Raw genomic sequence first — 27,701 nt, forward strand, 5'->3', positions numbered from 1 at the left:
TGATAACAAAACTGCATGATATGGATACAGAGACAGACAAATTTATCAATGGAGTAAAATTGAAAACTTAGAAATGAGCACACACACTTATGGACACTTGATCTTTGACAAAAAAACAAAAATTATACAATGCAAAAAGAAACTATCATCAATAAATAGTGCTGGTCTAACTGGCTGGTCTTTTGTAGAAAAAATGAAAACAATCCATAGTTATCACTGCAAAAAGTTCCGGTTCCTGTGCTTCAAGAACCTCAGAATAATACCAGGTATACTGTATTGAATAGAAGAGAAAGTAGAAAAAAGCTTCAAAATTATTGGCATGGGGGTGGGGTGAGGGGTGGGGGATGGTGGTGGGGGATGATTTCCTCAAGAGACTCCAATGGCTCAGGCTCAAAGATAAAGAAGTGATAAATGGGATCTCATGAAAGTGAAAAGTTTTTATAAGGCAAAACACACAGTCAATAGGACAAATAAACAGCCTTCAGAATGGGAAAAAATATCTTCACAAACCCAAACATGGCAGAGGGCTAATCTACAAATATATAAAGAACTCAAGAATCTAATTTCCAATAATCCAATATACCGAACTAAAAAAATGAAGCAAATAACTAAACAGAGAATTCATAACAGAGGAATCTCAAATGGCCAAAAAGTACTTACAGAAGTGTTCAAATTCCTTAGCCATCATGAAAATGTAAATCAAAATGACCCTAAGATTCTACCTTACACCAATCAGAATGGCTAAGATCAAAAGTTCAGGGGACAGCACATACTGGCTAGGATGTAGAGAAAGAGGCACACTCCTCCATTGCTTGTAGGAGGACAAACTGGTACAACCACTCTTTTAATAAATCTGGTGGTTCTTCAGAAAATTGGTAATAGTTTTAACAGAAGACCCAGCAATACCACTCTTGGGCATAAACCCAAAAGATTCCTCAGTATAGACAACTGTTCCATGATGCTTATAGCATCCTTATCCATTATAACCAGAAGCTGAAAACAACCCAGATGTTTCTCAAATAAAGATTGGATGCAGAAAATGTGGTTCACTTTCACAATGGAATATTATTCAGCTATTAATAATGAGGACTTCAAGAGTTTTGCAGGCAAATGGATGGAAATGTAATGTATATCATCCTGAGTGAACTAACCCAGACCCAAAGGGACATACATTGTATGCACTCACTAATAGGTGGATGATTAGTCAAAAAGTACTGAATACTTAGAGTACAAGCCACAGAATTTAGGAAGTTTAGTAAGCAGAAACCCCAATTGAGGATCCTTCAATCCACTCAATAGGGGCATAAATAATCACAGTGGGAGGCAGTGGGAGGGAGACATTTGTTCAGTAGAGGGAAGGAGGAATGTAAAGGGGAACAGGATCAGGTATGGGGGTGGGAGCAAGAGAGAAGCCCAGAGGGCCAGCAGAATGAATGGAAAAATGCAGCCTCACAAGGTGGAAGGATGGTAGACCCTCTAGAAAGTACCAGAAACCTAAGAATGGAGAGACTCTCAAGACTCAATGGGAATAACCTCACATGAAATGACTGACAATCGTAAGAGGGAACTTGAAGACACCACCTCTAGTAGATAGGTAGGCCCTCAGGAGAAGGGATGATGTTACCAAACCTCAGTCAAAATGTCTGACCTAGAAGTGTTCCTATGTCTAAAGACCTGCAGGTACAAAAATGGAGAAGAGACTGAGGAAAATGTGGTCCAGTGACCATCCCAATTTTGGATCCTCCTCATGGGGAGATACCAAGGCCTGACACTATTACTAATGCTATGATGTGTTTACAGAAAATAACCTAGTATAGCTGTCCTCTGAGAGGCCCACACCTCAGTCTCAACTAACCCAAAGTTCTAGGAGTTCTTAGACATGAAGCCACCAACCAGGCAGCATTAAGGAGCTGTTCCTAGGTCCCAGACAGGTGTATAGCAGAGGATTGCCATTGGTGGAAGAAGATTTGCCCAATCCTTAAGATATTTGAGGTCCCAGACAATGGGGAGGACTGGATGGCAGTGGTTGAGAATCCTCTCCAATAAGTAACTTTTTCTAAAAATACTAGAAAATAAATTTATTCCTTAGGTTTTGTTTTGTTTTGGTTTGGTTTTCTAATTTTTTTATTGAATATCATCTTCATTTACATTGCCAGTGGTAAAACCTTTCTGGATATCCCTCCTCCCTTAAGACTCCCAGTGCCTCCCCTTCCTACTTCCCCCTGCCTCCACTTATATGCCTCTCCATCCAACACACTCCCTCCTCCCCACATCTCTCTGTTTCCCTTTGTTAGGGCTTCTGTTGAGCATTTACCTGACCAAGGACCATTCCTCCCACTGATGCTCAACAAGGCCTTCCTCTGCCACATTTTTAGCTGGAACCAGGTGTGCCCCTTGGTTGATGGTTCAGTCCCTGGGAGTCCTGGGGCATCTGGGTGGCTGAAATCATTGTTCTTTCCATGGGGCTGTAAACCACTTCAGCTCCTCTGAACCATCCTCCAGCTCCTCCATTTGGGACCCCATGCCCAGTCCAATAGCTGGTTGTTAGCATATGCCTCTGTATTTGTAAGGCTGTAGCAGGGCTCCTCTGGAGACAACCATGCTCCTTTTGGTATACACTTCTTGCCATCTGCAGTAGTGTCAGGGTTTGTTGACTGTTTATAGGATGAATCCCCAGGTAGGGCAGTCTCTGGATGGCCTTTACTTCAGTCTTTGCTCCACAAATTGCTCCTATGACTATTTTGACCTCTTTCATAGAGGATACAAAGCATCCTAACTTAATTTTGCCTTCTTCTTAAGCTTGGTGAATTGTAACTTGTTTATTTTGAGCTTTTGGGCTAACATCTGCTTATTAATGAGTGCATACCATGTGTGTTCTTTTGTGATTGGGTTGCCTTGCTTAGCATGACATTTTCTAGTTCCTTCCATTTGCCTAAGAATTTCATGAATTCATTGTTTGTGTTAATATCAAAATTAAGATTATCATTAAGGACTCCACTTTAGTTATGGTTTTATTGCTCTGAAAAGATATTATGACAGTAGCAACTGTTATAAAGAAAAATAATTTGGTAAAGCTTACAGTTTCAGGGCATTAGTCCATTACCATTATGGTGGGAAATGTGACTGCATGCAGGTAATATGGTACTTGAGAAGGAGATGAAAGATCGTCATCTTGTTTCACAAGTATCAGGAGATATGCCACATTGAGCATATCTTAAGCATAGGCAACCTCAAAGCCAACCCTTTCAATCACATAATTCCTCCAACAAGGGCACAGCTCCTAATAGTGCCACCTCTATGAGCCAAGCATTTACACATGAGTCTATGTGAACATTCCTATCAAACAACCACACATGCCTAGAAAAAAAATGTGAATTGAAATAGGAAAAAGATCATTTCTGGTTTTCATAAATAAACTCATTGCAGAACATGAGTGATCATTTTCTGTTACTGTGAATATATTCTTATAATTTCCAGAGACTAAAGTTTATTATGATCTGACATACACTAAGGTTTCATTCTAGGTGTAATTGAACTTAAGTACTCAAATATTTTTACATGGAAATTTATGTCTCATTTACAGTTTCTTCAATTATCAAAACTATTTTGTACTAGTATGTGATAAGTGACTCATATGGCATGTAATGTTAGCAAGCCATTGCAATGGAGTATATAGAGAGAGTTTGTGAGATAAGAGAACATACAAGCTAGAAGTTTTAAAGAACCCAAGATGTCCTTCAACAGAGGAATGGATACAGAAAATTTGGTACATTTACACAATGGAGTACTCCTCAGCTATTAAAAACAATGCTTTAATTAAATTCTTAGGCAAATGGATGAAACCAAAAATATCATCCTGAGTGAGATAACCCAATCACACAAGAACACATGGCATCTGCCCACTGATAGGTGGATATTAGCCCAAAGCTCAGAATATCCAAGATACAATTCACAGACCACATGAGGCTCAAGAAGAAGGAAGACCAAAGTATGGAAGCTTCAGTCCTTCTTAGAAAAGGAAAGAAAATACTCATGGGAGCAAATATGGACACAAAGTATGGAGCAGAGACTGAAGAAAAGGCCATCTGGAGACTGCTTCACCTGGGCATATATCCCATACACAGTCACCAAATGCAGACACTTTTGTGGACGCCAAGAAGTACATGCTGACAGGAGCCTGATATAGCTTTCTCCTGAAAGGCTCTGCCAGAGTCTGACAAATGAGAGGTGGATGCTTGCAGTAAACCATTGGACTAATCACGGGGTTCTGAATGGAGAAGTTAGAGAAAGGACTGAAGGTGCTGAAGAGGTTTGCAACTCCATAGGAAGAACAATAACATCAACCAATTAGACCCCCCTAGAGCTCCCAGGGACTAAAGCACCACCCAAAGAGTACACTTGGAGGAACCCATGGCTCCAGTCATATATGTAGCAAAAGATGGTCTTGTCAGGCATCAATTAGAGAAGAGGCCCTTGTTCCTGAGATGGCTAGATGTCCCAATGTGGTGGAATGTGTGGGTGGGACTGTGGGGGAACACTCTCATAGAAGCAGGGGGAGGAGGAATGAAATAGGGCTTTGGGGGGACCCAGAAAGGGGAAAATATTTGAAATGCAATTAAAGAAAATTTCCTATTAAAAAAAGAGAAAGAACATATAAGATGAAGAAAAGCCAAGGGTTGTAGAAAAGTAGTAGCCTTTATTCTGATTAAAAAAAAAAAAAAAACTGATCTCTTCTTTCTAATTGTGATATTACAGAATGAAGTAGAGGAGACATCCAAAACGAAGTTTTGTCATGTAATTAAAGACAAAGCCACCAATGATCTTTGCCTACTACAGGATTCAGATGAAATGATAGATACAAGGTAATCAGGTTTAAAATTAATTAAGTAGTTAAATAATTAATACTAGGAAGAACGATTAATGTTTTCATGCTGCACACAGATTAATAAAATGAGCACAGGTACCATGTATTACTTAAATCTACATGCTAATGTACTTAATGCAATATGTTTAAAGGCTTTGAAGTTCACAGCAATCATGAAGTCTAGAAGTTTCTTAGGCAATGTAAAAGTGCCCTCTTCTAGGAGAATCTATCCTAAGCATAAACCAGAAAAGTCATGCTGCTGCTGCTGCTGCTGCTGCTGCTGCTGCTGCTGCCACCTTCAGGGGAAGACATGAAAGGTGTATTCCACTAACAGATACTGAGACTTCCTGATGTGGATGATTCTATTTGACACAGAAATAAAGTTTCTTGTTTGGAGCCTAATTGAATAGTGTTAGAAAATAAAATTTATTGATTGTAATTTGTATGGTTTTTGAAGGTAAATACTTCTTTATACATGGAACTTATTTTGAAACAACTTATTTAGAGCAAGTTTGACATCCCTATTCCTCAGGCTGTAGATCATGGGGTTCAGCATGGGCACAATGGTAGTATAAAACACAGAGGACACTTTGCCTTTTTCTTTGGACGTGACAGAGAAGGGTTGTAGGTACATGAATGCCAGGGAGCCAAAGAAGACAGAAACAGCAGAGAAGTGGGAGCTACATGTGCTGAAGGCTTTGAATCTGCCCTCAGTGGATTTGATAAGGAGGATGCTAGCGATGATGAAGATGTAAGAACCCAGAATGGTCAGGGTTGGAATAAAGATATTGAAAGCACTGAGACACAGGAGAACTATCTCATTGACATAAGTGCTGGAGCAGGCAAGCTCCATCAATGGGAAACGATCACAGAAGTAATGGTTTATTATATTAGCATTACAGAAAACCACTCTTAGCATGCAGAGAGTACTAATTGCTGCACCAATGAAGCCCATGCCATACACCCCACCTACCATCCAGGAACAGACTTGGTAAGACATGGTGACATTGTAAAGCAAGGGGTTACAAATGGCAACATAACGGTCATATGCCATTGCAGCCAACATGTGGCACTCAGATATTACAAAAGCAAGGAAGAAATAGAGCTGAGTCATACATTCCTGATAGGAGATGACATTCTTCTTTGTCACAAAATTCACCAGCATCTTCGGGGTAATAACAGTGGAGTAACAGAGGTCAATGAAGGACAGGCTGCTGAGGAAGAAGTACATGGGTGTGTGCAGGTGGGAGCTTAGCAGGATCAGGATGATCATGTCCAGGTTCCCCAGCACTGTAAACAGGTAGATGCCAAGGAAGAGGAGAAACAGAGGCAGCTGCAGCTCTGGTTTGTCTGTTAACCCAGCAAGGATGAACTCAGTCAGTGTGGAGTGATTTCTATCTGCCATATGGACCTGGATGTTTTATGTAGGAAGTAAGAAAAAATGTTTATCTCTCTGCTCTTGGTGTGTGACATTGAATTAAAGTTTTTCATTCTGGTTTTTCCTGTTGCCAACAACTCTTCATGTATGTTAACAGTTCAAGATTTTACATGTGACATACAAATACATTATCTAAAGTATCTATGTCTATTTTTGTTCCATGAACATCCGTGGAACTGATATAATAAATTTAATGTTTTATAGCACCTTATGCCTATCTTGTAAATATTGCTTTAAATCAAAACATCAGTACCAACAAGAACTTCCCCCCAAAAATCTATGGAACACTTTCACAATAAGTGAATAAATGAAGCAATATTGACACATTTATTCAATGTTTAAGTGTATGTTTTAGATTTAGAATGTAAATTAGACACTGAAAATAAAGCTCCTTTCATTGTAAAGGAAGAAATGAAACAGTTTTTAGCAATTTAGTAATGTAATATTCTGTATAGAAAAATTCCAATTAATATTTAATTGAACATTTAAATGCTCAGCAAATTTTAGAGCAGATGATTAAAGTCAAACTCAACAACTATTAAATTCATTAATAATATAATAAAATCATAATTTGCTTATATTCACATTAAATAGGAGAAATAACTGCCATTTCACTTTGAACTGTAAGTTTCCGTGGAAAGGAATTAAAGACATACAGAAAAAGAAAGGCATCTATGCTCATTAGTCAATGAAAATTTTTATGAAAATAGACGTACTTTCCCTATCAATCTCCTAACTTAGTCATATCACTATCAACTGACTTGTTTTCTTTTAAATTTGCTTGTGCATGAGGTATTATACCACTATGAATTTATATTCATGAATACTTTGTGGTCCGAGAAAATGAGAACTAACCTGAAATGGCAGAATAATGACCTCTCCCCTCTTGAATCTCACTGTAATACTCTAATAGATTTCAGGGTATAGTATTGTCATATGTATAGATGTGCCAGTGACTGTGACAAATTTGACATACCAGAAGCAAATTTATATCTATAAGGTCAGTGTAGAAATATTTTAAACATATGATATGAGGTAATTGTTGTTAATATGTAACTCTCCTGACACTCATTCAAACTAATTCAAAGTGGTTCATTGGAAGTAAACATAGAAGATAAATCTATATCAATATTGAGGGAAAAAATGACCAACATTTTACCAATAGGAAATTGCTAAACTTTACTAGATAAAGTGCTAAAATCAGAGGCTATCATACAAAATTAATAAAATGAATATAACATAATATCTGTAAACATGACATGTAGCACAGAAAAAAATTAAAATATGGGAAAAATTGAGATAGTGCACATTATAACTAATATAATTTAAAAATAAAAAGGTCAAATGAAGCAATTTATAAAGGCCAAAAGATGGTAATAGTCATTCTTCTAGTGGAGATGCTCACTTAACCAATAAACATTGGAAGCTTTATTGTTCATTATTAAGAAAATTCAAATAAAATCTATAGTGAAATAATGTTTCACAGTGAACAAGATGATTGCAGTTAAAGCTGTAAGTACTACAAGGATTTAAACAAATTAGAATCTTCATATATTTTGATAGTATTTTAGAATATTACAGACTGGAAAACAATTGAAAACATTTCAAAATATAAACCATGGTATTATCATGTATCTCAGAAATTTCAGTCTAGTGATACATCCACAAGAATTGAAAACATACATTCACTCAAAAATTTGTACAGTAATGATTAAGTATCAGTGTTCATGATATCATAAATTTGAGAAAAACCCAGATGTTCATCCACTGATGAATGAACAGGCAAGGTATACTTTTTGCACTATTCGGCAACAAAGAGCCTTAAAGTCTTTTGGCTCTGAATCATCGCCCTGAAGAGCTTGGAACACTGTGTCAACTGGCGAGACTTCCCAGAGCTCCCAGTTATGGACCACCAACCAAAGAGTACACATGAGGTAACTGTTGTTACACATAGGTAGCATTGGATGGCCTTGTTGGACATCAGTAAGAGGAGTAGCCCTTGGGCCTGAGGGGGTACAATGCCCAGTGCAAGGGAATACCAGGGCTGGAAGGTAGTAATGGGTGGGTGGGTTATCACCCTCATAGAGGGTGGGGGGATCTGATACTGAATTTCTGGAGGGGAGACCTGGAAAGGGGATAACAATTGAAATGTAAATAAAGAAAATATCCTACAAAAATATGAAAAGAAAGAAATAAAAAAAGAATGAAAGGAAGGAAGGAAGAAAGGAAGGAAGGAAGGAAGAAAGAAAGTGTAAGTGAAAGGGACCAAGAATGTAAGACAATAGATTGTCAGGGGCTATTTTATGAAGTATCAAGAACAGGGTAATAATCCAGATAGAAAGAAGCTCAATGTCTTCAACATACTGTAGGATAGAAAGAGAAGTTCTGATGTCACTGCTCATAGACTTTTGTTTAGGGTAGAGATGAAAACATTCTACAATAAAACATGATGAGGATTGTATAATTTAATAGCTATATTAAAACACTAAATTACATTGAAGAATGTAAATTTTATAATATGTCGTAATATAGAATATGTTTTTAAAGAGTAGTCAAATATACTGACCAGTAAAAAGATTCCAGTACATCCTAGTACCTTTCTATGTGCCTGGAATCCCTATCCACATTTGTCAACCTCGTGTATACCTTGTAATTTATATCAAAATATTGAGGTTTTCTCTGTCCCACAGTCCACTTTTGTGTTCAGTATTCAATTCATACTATCACAGGTTATATTTATGCTTCTAATCCTAAATTTTAAAAAAATAAAATAAGTGCTCTCAATGCAATATGAGTTAAAGCCAAAAGATAGACACATAACCTAGAGTTTCTCTTTCATGTCTTCTACTTGAGAAGGGTCATAAAGCACAATCATCAGTTAAGCAACAGGCCATGAGGCGTCTGCACGTTCAGCTTCCCAGGTGCTACAGACTTGAGTCAAATCAACTAACCCTTGTTCAATGTAGTTTTCTATCACTACAGCACAAAGCAGAGCAAGACTCATACAAAAGCAGATGCATTCATAGTTTCTACAGTTCTGACTGGACACCTGGCTATTTTCTCTGTTCTCAGCCTCTGACAAGGTTGCGCTGGAAAACCAAGGTTCTTAAAACACAAGCTCCACTACATCTTTTTTTTTATTTGATATAATTTATTTACATTTCAAATGATTTCCCTTTTCTAGCCCCCCCACTCCCCGAAAGTCCCGTAAGCCCCCTTCTCTTCCCCTGTACTCCCGCCCACCCCTTCCCACTTCCCCGTTCTGGTTTTGCCGAATACTGTTTCACTGAGTCTTTCCAGAACCAGGGGCCACTCCTCCTTTCTTCTTGTACCTCATTTGATGTGTGGATTATGTTTTTGGTATTCCAGTTTTCTAGGTTAATATCCACTTATTAGTGAGTGCATACCATGATTCACCTTTTGAGTCTGGGTTACCTCACTTAGTATGATATGCTCTAGCTCCATCCATTTGCCTAAGAATTTCATGAATTCGTTGTTTCTAATGGCTGAATAGTACTCCATTGTGTAGATATACCACATTTTTTGCATCCACTCTTCTGTTGAGGGATACCTGGGTACTTTCCAGCATCTGGCAATTATAAATAGGGCTGCTATGAACATAGTAGAGCATGTATCCTTATTACATGGTGGGGAATCCTCTGGGTATATGCCCAGGAGTGGTATAGCAGGATCTTCTGGAAGTGAGGTGCCCAGTTTTCGGAGGAACCGCCAGACTGATTTCCAGAGTGGTTGTACCAATTTGCAACCCCACCAGCAGTGGAGAAGTGTTCCTCTTTCTCCACATCCTCTCCAACACCTGCTATCTCCTGAATTTTTAATCTTAGCCATTCTGACTGGTGTAAGGTGAAATCTCAGGGTTGTTTTGATTTGCATTTCCCTAATGACTAATGAAGTTGAACATTTTTTAAGATGCTTCTCCGCCATCCGAAGTTCTTCAGGTGAGAATTCCCTGTTTAACTCTGTGCCCCATTTTTTAATAGGGTTGTTTGGTTTTCTGGAGTCTAACTTCTTGAGTTCTTTATATATATTGGATATTAGCCCTCTATCTGATGTAGGATTGGTGAAGATCTTTTCCCAATTTGTTGGTTGCCGATTTGTCCTTTTGATGGTGTCCTTTGCCTTACAGAAACTTTGTAATTTTATGAGGTCCCATTTGTCAATTCTTGATCTTAGAGCATATGCTATTGGTGTTCTGTTCAGAAATTTTCTCCCTGTACCAATGTCCTCAAGGGTCTTCCCCAGTTTCTTTTCTATTAGCTTCAGAGTGTCTGGCTTTATGTGGAGGTCCTTGATCCATTTGGATTTGAGCTTAGTACAAGGCGATAAAGATGGATCAATTCGCATTCCTCTGCATGCTGACCTCCAGTTGAACCAGCACCATTTGTTGAAAAGGCTATCTTTTCTCCATTGGATGTTTTCAGCCCCTTTGTCGAGGATCAAGTGGCCATAGGTGTGTGGGTTTATTTCTGGATCTTCAATCCTGTTCCATTGATCTGCCTGCCTGTCACTGTACCAATACCATGCAGTTTTTAACAATATTGTTCTGTAGTATTGCTTGAGGTCAGGGATACTGATTCCCCCAGAATTTCTTTTGTTGCTGAGAATAGTGTTAACTATCCTTGGTTTTTTGTTATTCCAGATGAATTTGAGAATTGCTCTTTCTAAATCTCTGAAAGAACTGAGTTGGAATTTTGATGATTATTGCACTGAATCTGTATATTGCTTTTGGCAAAATGGCCATTTTAACTATATTGATTCTACCGATCCATGAGCATGGGAGGTTTTCCCATTTTTTGAGGTCTTCTTCCATTTCCTTCTTCAGAGTCTTGAAGTTCTTGTCACACAGATTTTTCACATGTTTGGTAAGGGTCACCCCAAGATACTTTATACTGTTTGTGGCTATTGTGAAGTGGGTCATTTCCCTAATTTCTTTCTCAGCCTGCTTATCCTTTGAGTATAGGAAGGCCACTGATTTGCTTGAGTTGATTTTATAACCTGCCACTTTGCTGAAGTTGTTTATCAGCTGTAGGAGTTCTCTAGTGGAGTTTTTTGTGTCACTGAGATAGATTATCATGTCGTCTGCAAATAATGATAGTTTGACTTCTTCCTTTCCAATTTGTATCCCTTTGACCTCCTTATGTTGTCGAATTGCCTGAGCTAGTACCTAAAGTACAATATTGAAAAGATAAGGAGAAAGTTGGCAATCCTGTCTAGTCCCTAATTTTAGTGGGATTGCTTCAAGTTTCTCTCCATTTAGTTTGATGCTGGCTACCGGTTTGCTGTATATTGCTTTTACTATGTTTAGGTAGGGGCCTTGAATTCCTGTTCTTTCCAAGACTTTAAGCATGAAAGGATGCTGAATTTTGTCAAATGCTTTTTCAGCATACAATGAAATGACCATGTGGTTTTTTTCTTTAAGTTTGTTTATGTAGTGGATTGCATTGATGGATTTCCGTATATTGAACCAACCCCCGGGATAAAGCCTACTTGATCATGATGGATGATCATTTTGATGTGTTCTTGGATTCGGTTGGCAAGAATTTTATTGAGTATTTTTGCATTGATATTCATAAGGGAAATTGGTCTGAAGTTCTCTTTTTTGTTGGATCTTTGTGTGGTTTTGGTATCAGCGTAATTGTGGCTTCATAGAAGGAATTGGGTAGTGTTCCTTCTGTTTCTATTTTGTGGACTAATTTGAAGAGTATTGGTGTTAACTCTTCTTTGAAGGTCTGATAGAATTCTGCACTGAAACCATCTGGTCCTGTGCTTTTTTGATTGGAAGATTTCTATGACTCCTTCTATTTCTTTAGGCATTATGGGACTGTTTATATAATCTATTTGGTCCTGATTTAATTTTGGTATTTGGTATCTGCCAAGGAAATTGTCCATTTCCTCCAGATTCTCCAGTTGTGTTGAGTACAGGCTCTTGTATTCGGATCCGATGATTTTTTGGATTTCCTCAGTTTTCGTTGTTATATCTCCCTTTTCATCTCTAAGGTTGTTAATTTGGATACTTTCTCTGTGCCCTTTGGTCACTCTGGCTAATGGTTTATCTATCTTGTTGATTTTCTCAAAGAACCAGCTCCTGGTTTTGTTGATTCTTTGTATGGTTCTCATTTTTCTAGTTGATTGATTTCGGCCCTGAGTTTGATGATTTCCTGCCTTCTACTCCTCCTGGGTGAAATAGCTTCTTTTTGTTCCAGGGCTTTCAGGTGTGTCATTAAGCTGGTAATGTATGCTCTCTCCATTTTCTTTTTGGAGGCACTCAGGGCTATGAGTTTTCCTCTTAGCACTGTTTTCATTATGTCTCATAGATTTGGGTATGTTTGTCTTCATTTTCATTGTGTTCTAAAAAGTCTTTAATTTCTTTCTGTATTTCTTCCTTGACCAAGGTATCATTGAGTAGAATATTGTTCAGTTTCCACATGTATGTGGGTTTTCTGTTCTTTTTTTTTTTGCTATTGAAGACCACTTTTACTCCATAGTGATATGTTAGGAGGCATGGGATTAGTTCGATCTTCTTATATTTGCTGAGGTCTGTCTTGTGACCAATTATATGGTCGATTTTGGAGAAGGTACCATGAGGTGCTGAGAAAAAGGTATATTCTTTTGCTTTAGGATAGAAAGTTCTATATATATCTGTTAAATCTAATTGGTCCAAAGCTTCAATTAGTTTCATTGTGTCCCTGTTTAGTTTCTGTTTTTCTGATTGGTCCATTGAGGAAAGTGCAGTGTTGAAGTCATCCACAATTATTGTGTTAGGTGCAATGTGTGCTTTGAGCTTTAATAAAGTTTCTTTTATGAAAGTGGGTGCCCTTGCATTTGGAGTGTAGATGTTCAGGATTGAGAGTTCTTCTTGTTGTATTTTTCCTTTGACAAGCAAGAAGTGTCCTTCAGATTCTCTTTTGATGACTTTGGGTTGAAAGTCAATTTTATCTGATATTAAAATGGCTACTCCAGCTTGTTTCGTAAGACAATTTGCTTGTAAAATTGTCTTCCAGCCTTTTACTCTAAGGTAGTGTTTGTCTTTGACCCTGAGGTGTGTTTCCTGTAAGCAGCAAAATGTAGGGTCCTGGTTATGTATCCAGTCAGTTAGTCTATGTCTTTTTATTGGGGCATTGAGTCCATTGATGGTAAGAGATATTAAGGAATAGTGATTGTTACTTCCGGTCATTTTTGAAATTATTTTTTAAATTTGATTGATTAACTTTTTTTGGGTTTGATGAAAGGTTACTATCTTGTTTTTTCCAGGGTGAAGTTTCCCTCCTTGTATTGGTGTTTTCCTCCTATTATCCTTTGTAGGGCTGGGTTTGTGGATAGATATTGGGTAAACGTGGTTTTGTCATGGAATATCTTAGTTTCTCCATCTATGGTGATTGAGAGTATTGCTGGATATAGTAGTTTTGGCTGGCATTTGTGTTCTCTTAGAGTCTACATGAGATCTGCCCAGGATCTTCTAGCCTTCATAGTCTCAGGTGAAAAGTTTGCTGTGATTCTGATAGGTCCTCCTTTATATGTTACTTGACCTTTTTCTCTTATTGCCTTTAATATTCTTTCTTTGTTTAGTACATTTGGTGTTTTGATTATTATGTGACGGGAAGTATTTCTGTTTTTGTCCAGTCTGTTTGGAGTTCTGTAGGCTTCTTGTATATTCATGGGCATCTCTTTCTTTAGGTTAGGGAAGTTTTCTTCCATAATTTTATTGAAGATATTTGCTGGCCCTTTAACTTTAAATCTTCACTCTCATCTATGCCTATAATTCTTAGGTTTGGTCTTCTCATTGTGTCCTGGATTTCTTGAAATTTTGGGTCATAACCTTTTTACATTTTGCGTTTTCTTTAACTGTTGTGTCCGTGGTTTCTATGGTATCTTCAGCATCTGAGATTCTTTCTTCTATCTCTTGTATTCTGTTGTTGATATTTGCATCTCTGTCCCCTGATTTCTTCCCAAGGCTTTCTATCTCCAAAGTTGTCTCCCTTTGAGTTTTCTTAGTTGTTTCTACTTCTGATTTTAGATCCTGGATGGTTTTGCTTAGCTCCTTCACTTGCTTGTTTGTGCTTTCCTGTAATTCTTTAAGAGATTTTTGTGTTTCCTCTTTCATGACCTCAGCCTGTTGACCAAAGTTCTCCTGTATTTCTTTAAGTGTTTTTTGCATTTCCTCATTATTGGCTTTTGTATTCTCCTGTATTTCTTTCAATGATTTTTGTGTTTCCCTTGCAAGGGCTTCTAACTTTTGATTCATTTTCTCCTGAATTTCTTTAAGTATGTCTTTCATGTGTTCCTCTACCAGTATCATGACGAGTGATTTTAAATCCAAATCTTGTTTTCTGGTGTGATGTGGTATCCAGGACATGCTGGTAAAGGAGAATTTGGTTCAGATGTTGCCATATTGCCTTGATTTCTGTTAGTGACATTCCTGTCTTTGCCTTTTGCCATCTAGTTCTCACTGGTGTAAGTTGGTCTTGTCAATGCTGGACTCACCAGTGCAAGCTGCCTCTTCCTAGGTGGCCTCTGGTGCACAGCTTATCTCCTGCACTGCCTGGAGACAGGGTGCTGTTGCCCAGGCTGTTCAGATCCCGAAGCAGACACCTGAAGGCTCCTGCTTGGGCCGGCTGGATTCACAGGAGCACAAGACTTCTCCCCGCTGTCTGCCCGTAAGCCCCTCTTGCCTCTTGCAGGACCTGGAGATGTGGTGTTGCTGCCCAAGCTGATCTGGATCCGGAAGCAGAGAGATCTGAGGGCTCCTGCCAGAGGCCTCAGGACTGGAACCTAAGCTCCGTGCCACAGGAGCAAGCTGTGCTGTGAGCTCCCAGACTGCCTCTGGGTGCACAGCTTATCTCCTGCACTGCCTGGAGACAGGGTGCTGTGGCCCAGGCTGTTCAGATCCCAAAGCAGACACCTGAAGGCTCCAGCTGGGGCCCGCTGAATTCACCGGAGCACATGACTTCTCCCCGCTGGCTGCCCAGAAGCCCCACTTGCCTCTTGCAGGACCTGGAGATGTGGTGTTACTGCCCAGGTTGATCTGGATCCGGAAGCGGAGAGATCTGAGGGCTCCCACTAGAGGCCTCCGGACTGGAACCTTAGCTCCGTGCCACAGAAACAAGCTGTGCTGTGTGCTCCCAGATTGCCTCTGGGTGCACACCAGGTCTCCTGCACTTCCTGGAGACCCGGAAGCCGATGAACATTTTACTAAAGAAAAATGTTATTCCCTATGAGGGATGCATTACACAGTTCTACTTCTTTTGCTTTTTTATCATTTCTGAATGTTATGTGCTGACAGCCATGGCCTATGACTGCTATGTGGCCATTTGCAATCCACTTTTGTATAACATTATCATGTCTCCTAAGGTGTGTTCCTATCTTATGCTTGGCTCATATTTGATGGGGTTTTCTGATGGAATGATCCACGCTGGATGTGTCCTGAGACTGACCTTCTGTGATGGAAACACCATCAACCAATATTTTTCTGTGACCTCCTCCCTTTGCTAGAGCTCTCCTGCACCAGCACCTATGTTATTGAGATAGAGCTGTTCATTGTAGGAGGAAAAACATCATTGTACCTACTGTCATCATCTTTACCTCTTATGGCTTCATCCTCTCAAGCATCTTTAAAATACATTCCACAGAAGGTAGGTCCAAAGACTTCAGTACTTGTAGCCCTCGCATAATAGCTATTTCTCTGTTCTTGGATCATGTACATATATATATTTAAAGCCCTTTTCTTCTGGGTCATTGGAGCTGGGAAAAATATCATCTGTCTTTTATAACATTGTGGTCTCCATGATGAATCCATTAATCTATAGTCTTAGGAACAAAGATGTTAAAATTGCTCTGAAAAAAACTTTAACCAAAAGAAAGTTTTAAACAAAATTTACTCTTGTTTTTAGTTTTAGTTGTATCAACAAATGTTATTGTGTACTGGTTAATATATTTCTTTGGATTATTCTCTGCACTGTGTGGGGAAGGGATTACCTTGGAGGGGAGAATTTGGCACTTCTTTCATTTTTAGTAGGTTTTCTTTTATCCATAACATTGGAAAACTTGCTTTCTTCACTATTTAGTAATTTCAGAATATCAGAAAATAATTATCTCACATTCATTATCATTATATCATGCTATCAAAAGTATTACTTGGAGAACTCTGCCTCCCGCCAGTCAGTTACCAGGGCTCCATATTGGTTCTCGGTCGCCAGAGAAATCAGACTGAGGTACGCAAATATAACCCGAGACCAACATCGCGGGGGTCTAAGCCCGACGGGCGTTGGCCTGCATCCAGGCCCTGGGCTGATCGGAGGTCCACCGGGGTGCAAACCCGGCCAGGAGGTTCTTTTCCTCCCTGGCCGGCGCGCACACCACCACCATTTTGCCTAAGGGAAGCCAGGGAGACCTAGCAGGCAAAACCAAACCTGCTAACAGGCATAGCTCGAGGCGGACATAGCAGGGGTCTCAGACGGTCAGGCCCCGGACTGCCCCCAGGTCCTGGGCTGCTCGGCGGGCCATCTGTGTGCCAACCCAGCCAGGAGCTTGTTTGCCTGGGCCGGCGCGCACCGCCGCCATTTTGCCTACGGGAAGCCAGAGAGACCTAGCAGGCAAAACCAAACCAGCTAACAGGCATAGCCCAAGGCGGACATAGCAGGGGTCTCAGACGGTCAGGCCCTGGACTGCCCCCAGGCCCAGGACTACACGGTGGGCCATCTATGTGCCGACCCAGCCAGGAGGTTGTTTATCGGGGCCGTTTGCGTACCACCGCCATTTTGCCTACGGGAAGCCAGAGAGACCTAGCAGGCAAAACCAAACCAGCTAACAGGCATAGCCCGAGGCGGACATAGCAGGGGTCTCAGACGGTCAGGCCCTGGACTGTCCCCAGGCCCTGGGCTTCTCGGTGGGCCATCTGTGTGCCGACCCGGCCAGGAGGTTGTTTATCCGGGCCGGTTTGCACACCACCGCCATTTTGACTACGGGAAGCCAGAGAGACCTAGCAGGCAAAACCAAACCAGCTAACAGGCATAGCCCAAGGAGGACATAGCAGGGGTCTCAGACGGTCAGGCCCTGGACTGCCCCCAGGCCCTGGGCTGCTCGTTGGGCCATCTGTGTGCTGACCCAGCCAGGAGGTTGTTAGCCCAGCAGACTCTCCCAGCACTCTCAGGGAACTCGCGCATGCCACCATCCTAGCCACCTGACACACCCAATTAGCACCCACAGCTGAGGGGAGCTTTGCACCAACATTGGCCTGCCAGGCTTTTGCCTAGACTCAGGGCCTGAGCAGCTAGGCTAGCCTTGTGTGCACCAACCCGGTTGGGAGTTCTGCTGCCCAGATCAGCCTGGGCGGCAGCACCACATATCCAAGTCCTGCAAGTGGCTAGCTGGGTTTCCGGGCGGCCAGCTGGGAGAAGTCAGTGTGCTCCAGTGAATCCAGCGGGCCCCAGCGGGAGCCTTCTGGTGTCTGCTTTGGGATCTGAACAGCCTGGGCAGCAGCACCCTGTCTACAAGCAGCGCAGGAGGTAAGCTGTGCACCAGAGGCCAACTGGGAAGGGGCAGCTTGCACTGGTGAGTCCAGCACTGACAAGAAAAACTAACACCAGTGAGAACTAGATGGCAAAAGGCAAATGCAGGAACGTCACTAACAGAAATCAAGGCAATATGGCAACATCTGAACCCAATTCTCCTCTACCAACATGTCCTGGATACCCCAGCACACCAGTAAAACAAGATTTGGATTTAAAATCACTGGTCATGATGCTGGTACAGGAACACATGAAGGACATACTTAAAGAAATTCAGGAGAAAATGGATCAAAAGTTAGAAGCCCTTGCAAGGGAAACACAAAAATCATTGAAAGAAATCCAGGAGAATACAAAAGCCAACAAGGAGGAAACGCAAAAAACACTTAAAGAAATACAGGAGAACTTTGATCAACAGGCTGAGGTCATGAAAGACGAAACACAAAAATCTCTTAAAGAAATACAGGAGAACTTTGGTCAACAGGCTGAGCTCATGAAAGAGGAAACACAAAAATCTCTTAAAGAATTACAGGAAAACACAAACATGCAAGTGAAGGAGCTAAGCAAAACCATACAGGATCTAAAATCAGAAGTAGAAACAACTAAGAAAACTCAAAGGGAGACAACTTTGGAGATAGAAGGCCTTGGGAAGAAATCAGGGGACAGAGATACAAATATCAACAACAGAATACAAGAGATAGAAGAAAGAATCTCAGATGCTGAAGATTCCATAGAAACCATGGACGCAACAGTTAAAGAAAATGCAAAATGCAAAAAGCTTGTAACCCAAAATATCCAGGAAATCCAGGACACAATGAGAAGACCAAACCTAAGGATTATAGGCATAGATGAGAGTGAAGATTTACAACTTAAAGGGCCAGCAAATATCTTCAATAAAATTATGGAAGAAAACTTCCCTAACCTAAAGAGAGAGATGCCCATGAATATACAAGAAGCCTACAGAACTCCAAACAGACTGGACCAGAACAGAAATACTTTCCGTCACATAATAATCAAAACACCAAATGTTCTAAACAAAGAAAGAATACTAAAGGCAGTAAGAGAAAAAGGCCAAGTAACATATAAAGGAAGACCTATCAGAATCACAGCAGACTTTTCACCTGAGACTATGAAGGCTAGAAGTTCCTGGGCAGATCTCATGCAGACTCTAAGAGAACACAAATGCCAACCAAAACTACTATATCCAGCAAAACTCTCAATCACCATAGATGGAGTAACTAAGATATTTCATGACAAAACCAAGTTTACCCAATATCTATCCACAAACCCGGCCCTAAAAAGGATAATAGGAGGACAACACCAATAGAAGGAGGGAAACTTCACCCTGGAAAAAGCAAGATAGTAACTTTTCATCAAACCCAAAAGAAGTTAAGCAATCAAATTTAAAAAATAACGTCAAAAATGATAGGAAGTAACAATCACTATTCCTTAATATCTCTTAACATCAATGGACTTAATGCCCCAATAAAAAGACACAGACTAACTGAATGGATATGTAAACAGGACCCTACATTTTGCTGCTTACTGGAAACACACCTCAGGGTCAAAGACAAACACTACCTTAGAGTAAAAGGCTGGAAGACAATTTTACAAGCAAATGGCCTCAGGAAACAAGCTGGAGTAGCCATTTTAATATCAGATAAAATTGACGTTCAACCCAAAGTCATCAAAAGAGACCCTGAGGGACACTTCTTGCTGGTCAAAGGAAAAATACAAAAAGAAGAACTGTCAATCCTGAACATCTATGCCCCAAATGCAAGGGCACCCTCTTTCGTAAAAGAAACTTTATTAAAACTAAAAGCACACATTGCACCTAACACAATAATTGTGGGTGACTTCAACACTGCACTTTCCTCAATGGACCGATCAGGAAAACAGAAACTAAACAGGGACACAATGAAACTAATTGAAGCTTTGGACCAATTAGATTTAACATATATATATAGAACATTCTATCCTAAAACAAAAGAATATACCTTTTTCTCAGCACCTCATGGTACCTTCTCCAAAATCGACCATATAATTGGTCACAAGACAGACCTCAACAAATATAAGAAGATAGAACTAATCCCATGCCTCCTATCTGATCACATTGGAGTAAAAGTGGTCTTCAATAGCAACAGAAACAACAGAAAACCCACATACACGTGGAAACTTAACAATACTCTACTCAATGATACCTTGGTCAAGGAAGAAATAAAGAAAGAAATTAAAGACTTTTTAGAACACAATGAAAATGAAAACACAACATACCCAAATCTATGGGACACAATGAAAACAGTGCTAAGAGGAAAACTCATAGCCCTGAGTGCCTCCAAAAAGAAAATGGAGAGAGCATACATTACCAGCTTAATGACACACCTGAAAGCCCTAGAACAAAAAGAAGCTACTTCGCCCAGGAGGAGTAGAAGGCAGGAAATCATCAAACTCAGGGCCGAAATCAATCAAGTAGAAACAAAGAGAACCATACAAAAAATCAACAAAACCAGGAGCTGGTTCTTTGAGAAAATCAACAAGATAGATAAACCCTTAGCCAGACTGACCAAAGGGCACAGAGAAAGTATCCAAATTAACAAGCTTAGAAATGAAAAGGGAGATATAACAATGGAAACTGAGGAAATCCAAAAAATCATCAGATCCTACTACAAGAGCCTGTACTCAACACAACTGGAGAATCTGGAGGAAATGGCCAATTTCCTTGACAGATACCAGATACCAAAATTAAATCAGGACCAACTAGACCATCTAAACAGTCCCATAATGCCTAAAGAAATAGAAGGAGTCATAGAAAGTCTTCCAACCAAAAAAAGCACAGGACCAGATGGCTTCAGTGCAGAATTCTACCAAACCTTCAAAGAAGAGTTAACACCAATACTCTTCAAACTATTCCACAAAATAGAAACAGAAGGAACACTACCCAATTCCTTCTATGAAGCCACAATTACGCTGATACCAAAGCCACAAAAAGATCCAACAAAGAAAGAGAACTTCAGACCAATTTCCCTTATGAACATCGATGCAAAAATACTCAATAAAATTCTTGCCAACCGAATCCAAGAACACATCAAAACGATCATCCACCATGATCAAGTAGGCTTTATCCCGGGAATGCAGGGTTGGTTCAATATACGGAAATCCATCAATACAATCCACTATATAAACAAACTCAAAGAACAAAACCACATGTTCATTTCATTGGATGCTCAAAAAGCATTTGACAAAATTCAGCATCCCTTCATGCTTAAAGTCTTGGAGAGAACAGGAATTCAAGGCCCATACCTAAACATAGTAAAAGCAATATACAGCAAACCGGTAGCCAGCATCAAACTAAATGGAGAGAAACTTGAAGCAATCCCACTGAAATCAGGGACCATACAAGGCTGCCCCCTTTCTCCTTATCTTTTCAATATTGTACTTGAGGTACTAGCTCGGGCAATTCGACAACATAAGGAGGTCAAAGGGATACAAATTGGAAAGGAAGAAGTCAAACTATCATTATTTGCAGACGACATGATTGTCTACCTAAGTGACCCAAAGAACTCCACTAGAGAACTCCTACAGCTGATAAACAACTTCAGCAAAGTGGCAGGTTATAAAATCAACTCAAGCAAATCAGTGGCCTTCCTATACTCAAAGGATAAGCAGGCTGAGAAAGAAATTAGGGAAATGACCCCCTTCACAATAGCCTCAAACAGTATAAAGTATCTTGGGGTGACTCTTACCAAACATGTGAAAGATCTGTATGACAAGAACTTCAAGACTCTGAAGAAGGAAATGGAAGAAGACCTCAAAAAATGGGAAAACCTCCCATGCTCATGGATCGGTAGAATCAATATAGTTAAAATGGCCATTTTGCCTAAAGCACTATACAGATTCAATGCAATACCCATCAAAATCCCAACTCAATTCTTCACAGAGTTAGAAAGAGCAATTATCAAATTCATCTGGAACAACAAAAAACCCAGGATAGCTAAAACTATTCTCAGCAACAAAAGAAAATCTGGGGGAATCAGTATCCCTGACCTCAAGCAATACTACAGAGCAATAGTGTTAAAAACTGCATGGTATTGGTACAGTGACAGGCAGGAGGATCAATGGAACAGGATTGAAGATCCAGAAATGAACCCACACACCTATGGCCACTTGATCCTCGACAAAGAGGCTGAAAACATCCAATGGAAAAAAGATAGCCTTTTCAACAAATGGTGCTGGTTCAACTGGAGGTCAGCATGCAGAAGAATGTGAATTGATCCATCCTTGTCTCCTTGTACTAAGCTCAAATCCAAATGGATCAAGGACCTCCACATAAAGCCAGACACTCTGAAGCTAATAGAAAAGAAACTGGGGAAGACCCTTGAGGACATCGGTACAGGGAGAAAGTTTCTGAACAGAACACCAATAGCCTATGCTCTAAGAGCAAGAATTGACAAATGGGACCTCATAAAATTACAAAGTTTCTGTAAGGCAAAGGACACCATCAAGAGGACAAATCGGCAACCAACAAATTGGGAAAAGATCTTCACCAATCCTACATCAGATAGAGGGCTAATATCCAATATATATAAAGAACTCAAGAAGTTAGACTCCAGAAAACCAAACAACCCTATTAAAAAATGGGGTACAGAGTTAAACAAAGAATTCTCACCTGAAGAAATTCGGATGGCGGAGAAGCATCTTAAAAAATGCTCAACTTCATTAGTCATTAGGGAAATGCAAATCAAAACAACCCTAAGATTTCATCTTACACCAGTCAGAATGGCTAAGATTAAAAATTCAGGAGACAGCAGGTGTTGGAGAGGGTGTGGAGAAAGAGGAACACTCCTCCACTGCTGGTGGGGTTGCAAATTGGTACAACCACTCTGGAAATCAGTCTGGCGGTTCCTCCGAAAACTGGGCACCTCACTTCCAGAAGATCCTGCTATACCACTCCTGGGCATATACCCAGAAGACTCCCCACCATGTAATAAGGATACATGTTCTACTATGTTCATAGCAGCCCTATTTATAATTGCCAGATGTTGGAAAGAACCCAGGTATCCCTCAACAGAAGAGTGGATGCAAAAAATGTGGTATATCTACACAATGGAGTACTATTCAGCCATTAGAAACAACGAATTCATGAAATTCTTAGGCAAATGGATGGAGCTAGAGAATATCATACTCAATGAGGTAACCCAGACTCAAAAGGTGAATCATGGTATGCACTCACTAATAAGTGGATATTAACCTAGAAAACTGGAATACCCAAAACATAATCCACACATCAAATGAGGTACAAGAAGAAAGGAGGAGTGGCCCCTGGTTCTGGAAAGACTCAGTGAAACAGTATTCAGCAAAACCAGAACGGGGAAGTGGGAAGGGGTGGGTGGGAGGACAGGGGAAGGGAAGGGGGCTTACGGGACTTTCGGGGAGTGGGGGGGCTAGAAAAGGGGAAATCATTTGAAATGTAAATAAATTATATCTAATAAAAAAATTAAGAAAAAAAGTATTACTTGTTAGAACAGGTCCAAACAAAGATTACATAAATAATAAATAAAAGCATGTCATTGGATGATGGTACAGTTATTATTTGTCTTTTTTTAAGTTGTGAATCAAAATAGTTTGTCTCTATTCCTGATTATCTTTCTCTAGTGACCATATATCCTTTGATTTGACAGTGTTCCTAGTCATTATAGTAATTTACTTTTTGTTCTATCAAATTGTTTTATAGCATGGCTGAAAAATTGCAGATGTCCATAATCAATGTATTCCATATGTACAACATTCATTCTTATATTCCAATTTGTATTATTCCCAACCCAGTGGGCTATGACAAAGTTTCATAATGAAACCCAATGAAGATATCTTGAATGTCATATGAAATTTACATTAACAGCTGAAATATTCCAGGAAATGTATTTTACACTCAATCACTTAGCCTTATCCATGAGAAGTTATAGAACTGGGAATCATAGTGATCACACTAATCTATGCCCACTATGTGGCTTTGAAAGATGTATAAGATGAGAGTTCCTAACTAATGTCATCAGCTCTGGAGCATCACTATAATTTGGCAACACTAAAAACAGGGACTTTCCATCTATGTGTTATTAAAGATAGGTCTCATGCCTCCTCGAGGACATTGAAAGGGGAACCCATAGCACATCTGTTCTATGAAAACCATCTTTAGTGACTAATCTAGTAATTAGTTTTAGCCAAAAATAATATCTGCATGACCTTTCCTTTAGTTCCTGCTCTACATTTTGTGTCTGTATTTGCTCCCATGAGTATTTTGTTATGCCTTCTAAGAAGTACCAAAGCACACACACTTTGGTCTTCCTTCTTCTTGAGTTTCATGTGGTCTTTGAATTATGTGGAGAGCCTTATTGGGGTGTCGTTCTGCCTGGCAGTAGCCTGACAATGACCAAGGACAAGGGCTTCAAGCAGGAATCTGATGTTAGGGCATAATAAGGAAGTAGGTTATGGCAGAAGCAAGCTTCAGGCAAGATTCTGGGCTTGGACAAGGAAGTAGGCTCAGGTATTTTGGTCTTCCTTAAACACCCTTGGAAACAACTGTCACTGCAGTAATGTGGGACTTTGCTTACTGCCTTGACAGTTTTGTGTTTACTGTCTTGCTTATTCCTCATTTTACTACTTTTGACCTTAATTCCTGCACGTAATTAAATCGTTAAAAAAATGGTTTCAGAATTACAAAACCTGCACTTCAGTCTCAGACTTGACTGGTGTCATGCTGCAGTTTTGTCTAATTGACTCATTTTTTTCAATCTTCACTCCTGCCCTGGAGAACCTGTTGACTGACTGAGTGGGCTTGGTCAGAATTATATCTTGGATATTCTGAGCTTTGGGGCTAATATTTACACATCAGTGAATATATACCCTGTGTATTCTTTTGTGATTTGCTTACCTCACTCAGGATATTTTCTAGTCCTTCCATTTGCCTAAGAATTTCATGAATTCATTGTTTTTAATAGCTGAGTAGTAATACATTGTGTAAATGTACCACAATTTCTATATCCATTCCTCTGTTGAAGGACATCTGTGTTCTTTCCAGCTTCTGGCTATTATAAATAAGGGTGCTATGAACATATTGGAGCATGTGTCCATGTTATATGTTGGAGCATTTTTAGGAATATGCCCAAGAGTGTTATAGCTTGTTCTTCAGGTAGTACTAAGTCAAATTTTCTGAGGAACCACCAGAATTATATCCAGAGTGGTTGTAATTTCACCAAAAATTGAGGAGTGTTCTTCTTTCTCCACATCCTTGCCAGCATCTGTTGTCATCCATGTTTTTTATCTTAGTCATTCTGACTGGTATGTGGTAGAAACTCCAGGTTGTTTTGATTTGAATTCCCCCAATGAATAAGGATGTTGAAGATTTGTTTAGGTGCTTTTCAGGCATTCAAGTTTCCACAGTTGAGAATTCATTGTTTAGCTCATTACCCCATTTTTAATAAGGCTATTTGATTGTCTAGAGTTTAACTTCTTGAGTTCTTTGTATATATTGGATATGAGCACTGTATTGGATATAGGATTGGGAAAGATCTTTTCCCAAATGGTTGGTTGCTGTTTTGTCCTATTGACAATGTCCTTTGCCTTATAGAAACTTTTTGATTTTATGTAGTCCTGTTTGTCAATTTTTGATCTTAGTGCATGAGTCATTGGTGTTCTGTTCAGGAACTTTCCCGGTGTGCATGCATTCCAGGTTCTTCCCCAATTTCTTTTCTATTAGATTCAGTGTATCTGGTTTTATGTGGTGGTCCTGGATCTACTTGGACCTAAGGATTGTACAAGAATATAAGAATGGATCAATTTGCATTCTTCTACATGCTGACCCCAATTGACCCAGCACCATTTGTTGAAACTGCTGTTTTTTTCCACTGGATGGTTTTAAGTTCTTTGTCAATGATCAAGTGACCATAGGAATGTAACGTTACTTCTGGGTCTTCAATTTTATTCCATTGATCTTCCTGCCTGTCTGTATTAATGGAGATCCATCTCATATATAATCACCAAATGCAGACACTATTGTGGATGTCAAGAAGTACATGTTGCCCAGAGCCTGATATAGTGGTATCCTGAGAGGCTCTTCCAGAACCTGACATATACATAGGTGATTGCTTAAAGCCAACCATTAGACTGAGCACAGGGTCCCCAATTGAGAAGTTAGAGAAATCACTGAAGGAGCTAAAGGTGATGGCAATCCCACAGTAAGAACAACAATATCAGCCAACCAGATGCCCCAGAGCTCCCAGGGACTAAACCACCAACTAAGGAGTACATGTGGAGGCACCCATGGCTCCAGCCATATATGCATCTGAGGATGGCCTTGTTGATATTAGTGTGAGAAGAGACCCTTGCTTGGTCTTATAAAGGCTCGATGCCCCAGTGTAGAGGAATGCGAGAGTGAAGAGTCCAGAGTGGGTGTGTGGGGGTGTACCCTCATAGAAGCAGGAGGAGGGGCGATGGGATAGGGTATTTCTGGGGGTGAAATAGCCAAAGGGTATAACATTTGTAATGTAAATAAATAAAATATCCGATAAAAGTCCATTCTTCAAAAAAAATTTAAAATGTGAATACCTAATTCAGAAAAAAGAAGAATATTATTTTCTTCAAATGAAACATTTAGTGACACAGGAAAGAACCTTTTAAATGACAATCACCAAAGTGGAAGACTCATAATTTACTTTCTTTTTTAATAAGTATTTTGTATTAATTATTTTATGCACTCTATATTTTATTCCCCACCCCGCCAACCCTTGTCTACCCTACAAATGTTCCACATTTCATACCACCTTCCGTCCCCCTGTCTCTATTAGGATGTCCCCACTTCCCATCTCATCTGACCTCTAAACTCCCTGGGGCTTCCAGTCTCTTGAGCGTTAAGTGAATCATCTCTGAATGAACACAGAACGGTCAGTCCTTTATTGTATGTGTGCTAGGGGCTTCATATCAGCTGATGTATGCTGCCTGTATACAGGGTTTGAGAGATCTGTGGGGGTCCAGATTAATTGAGACTGCTGGTCTTCCCATTTTCTAATAACAATGGACTTTAAAAAAAAGCAATATACAGATTCAATGCAATACCCATCAAAATCCCAACACAATTCTTCACAGAGTTAGAAAGAGCAATTCTCAAATTTATCTGGAATAACAAAAAACCCAGGATAGCTAAAACTATTCTCAGCAACAAAAGAAATTCTGGGGGAATCAGTATCCCTGACCTCAAGCAATACTACAGAACAACAGTGTTAAAAAACTGCATGGTATTGGTACACTGACAGGCAGGCAGATCAATGGAACAGGATTGAAGATCCAGAAATGAACCCACACACCTATGGCCACTTCATCCTCAACAAAGGGTCTGAAAGCATCCAATGGAAAAAAAGATAGCAATATACAGCAAACCGGTAGCCAACATTCAACTAAATGGAGAGAAACTTGAAGCAATCCCACTAAAATCAGGGACTAGACAGGGCTGCCCACTTTCTCCTTATCTTTTCAATATTGTACTTAAAGTACTAGCTTGGGCAATTAGACAACAAGGGAGGTTGAAGGGATACAAATTGGAAAGGAAGAAGTCAAACTATCATTATTTGCAGATGATATGATAGTCTACCTAAGTGACCCAAAAAACTCCATTAGAGAACTCCTACAGCTGATAAACAACTTCAGCAAAGTGGCAGGTTATAAAATCAACTCAAGCAAATCAGTAGCCTTCCTATACTCAAAGGATAAGCAGGCTGAGAAAGAAATTTTGGAAATGACACCCTTCACAATAGCCACAAACAGTATAAAGTACCTTGGGGTGACTCTTACCAAACATGTGAAAGATCTATATGACAAGAACTTCAAGACT

At 39.8% G+C, this 27,701-nt stretch overlaps 1 protein-coding gene and 1 pseudogene across 1 annotated transcript; one reads left to right on the forward strand and one right to left on the reverse strand.

Moving 5' to 3' along the window:
• Window positions 1-5,333: 5,333 nt before the first annotated feature.
• LOC127690049 (olfactory receptor 150-like) lies at window positions 5,334-6,275 on the reverse strand. The gene has a single exon (XM_052189610.1). The coding sequence runs from the start codon at window positions 6,267-6,269 to the stop codon at window positions 5,334-5,336; it is 936 nt and encodes a 311-aa protein (XP_052045570.1). The 5' UTR covers window positions 6,270-6,275.
• A 9,225-nt stretch (window positions 6,276-15,500) lies between these two features.
• Window positions 15,501-16,187, forward strand: LOC127689779 (olfactory receptor 8B8-like; annotated as a pseudogene).
• The last annotated feature ends 11,514 nt before the right edge of the window (window positions 16,188-27,701 follow it).

The sequence above is a fragment of the Apodemus sylvaticus genome, chromosome 7, assembly GCF_947179515.1.
Source record: "Apodemus sylvaticus chromosome 7, mApoSyl1.1, whole genome shotgun sequence".
Lineage (NCBI taxonomy): Eukaryota > Metazoa > Chordata > Mammalia > Rodentia > Muridae > Apodemus > Apodemus sylvaticus.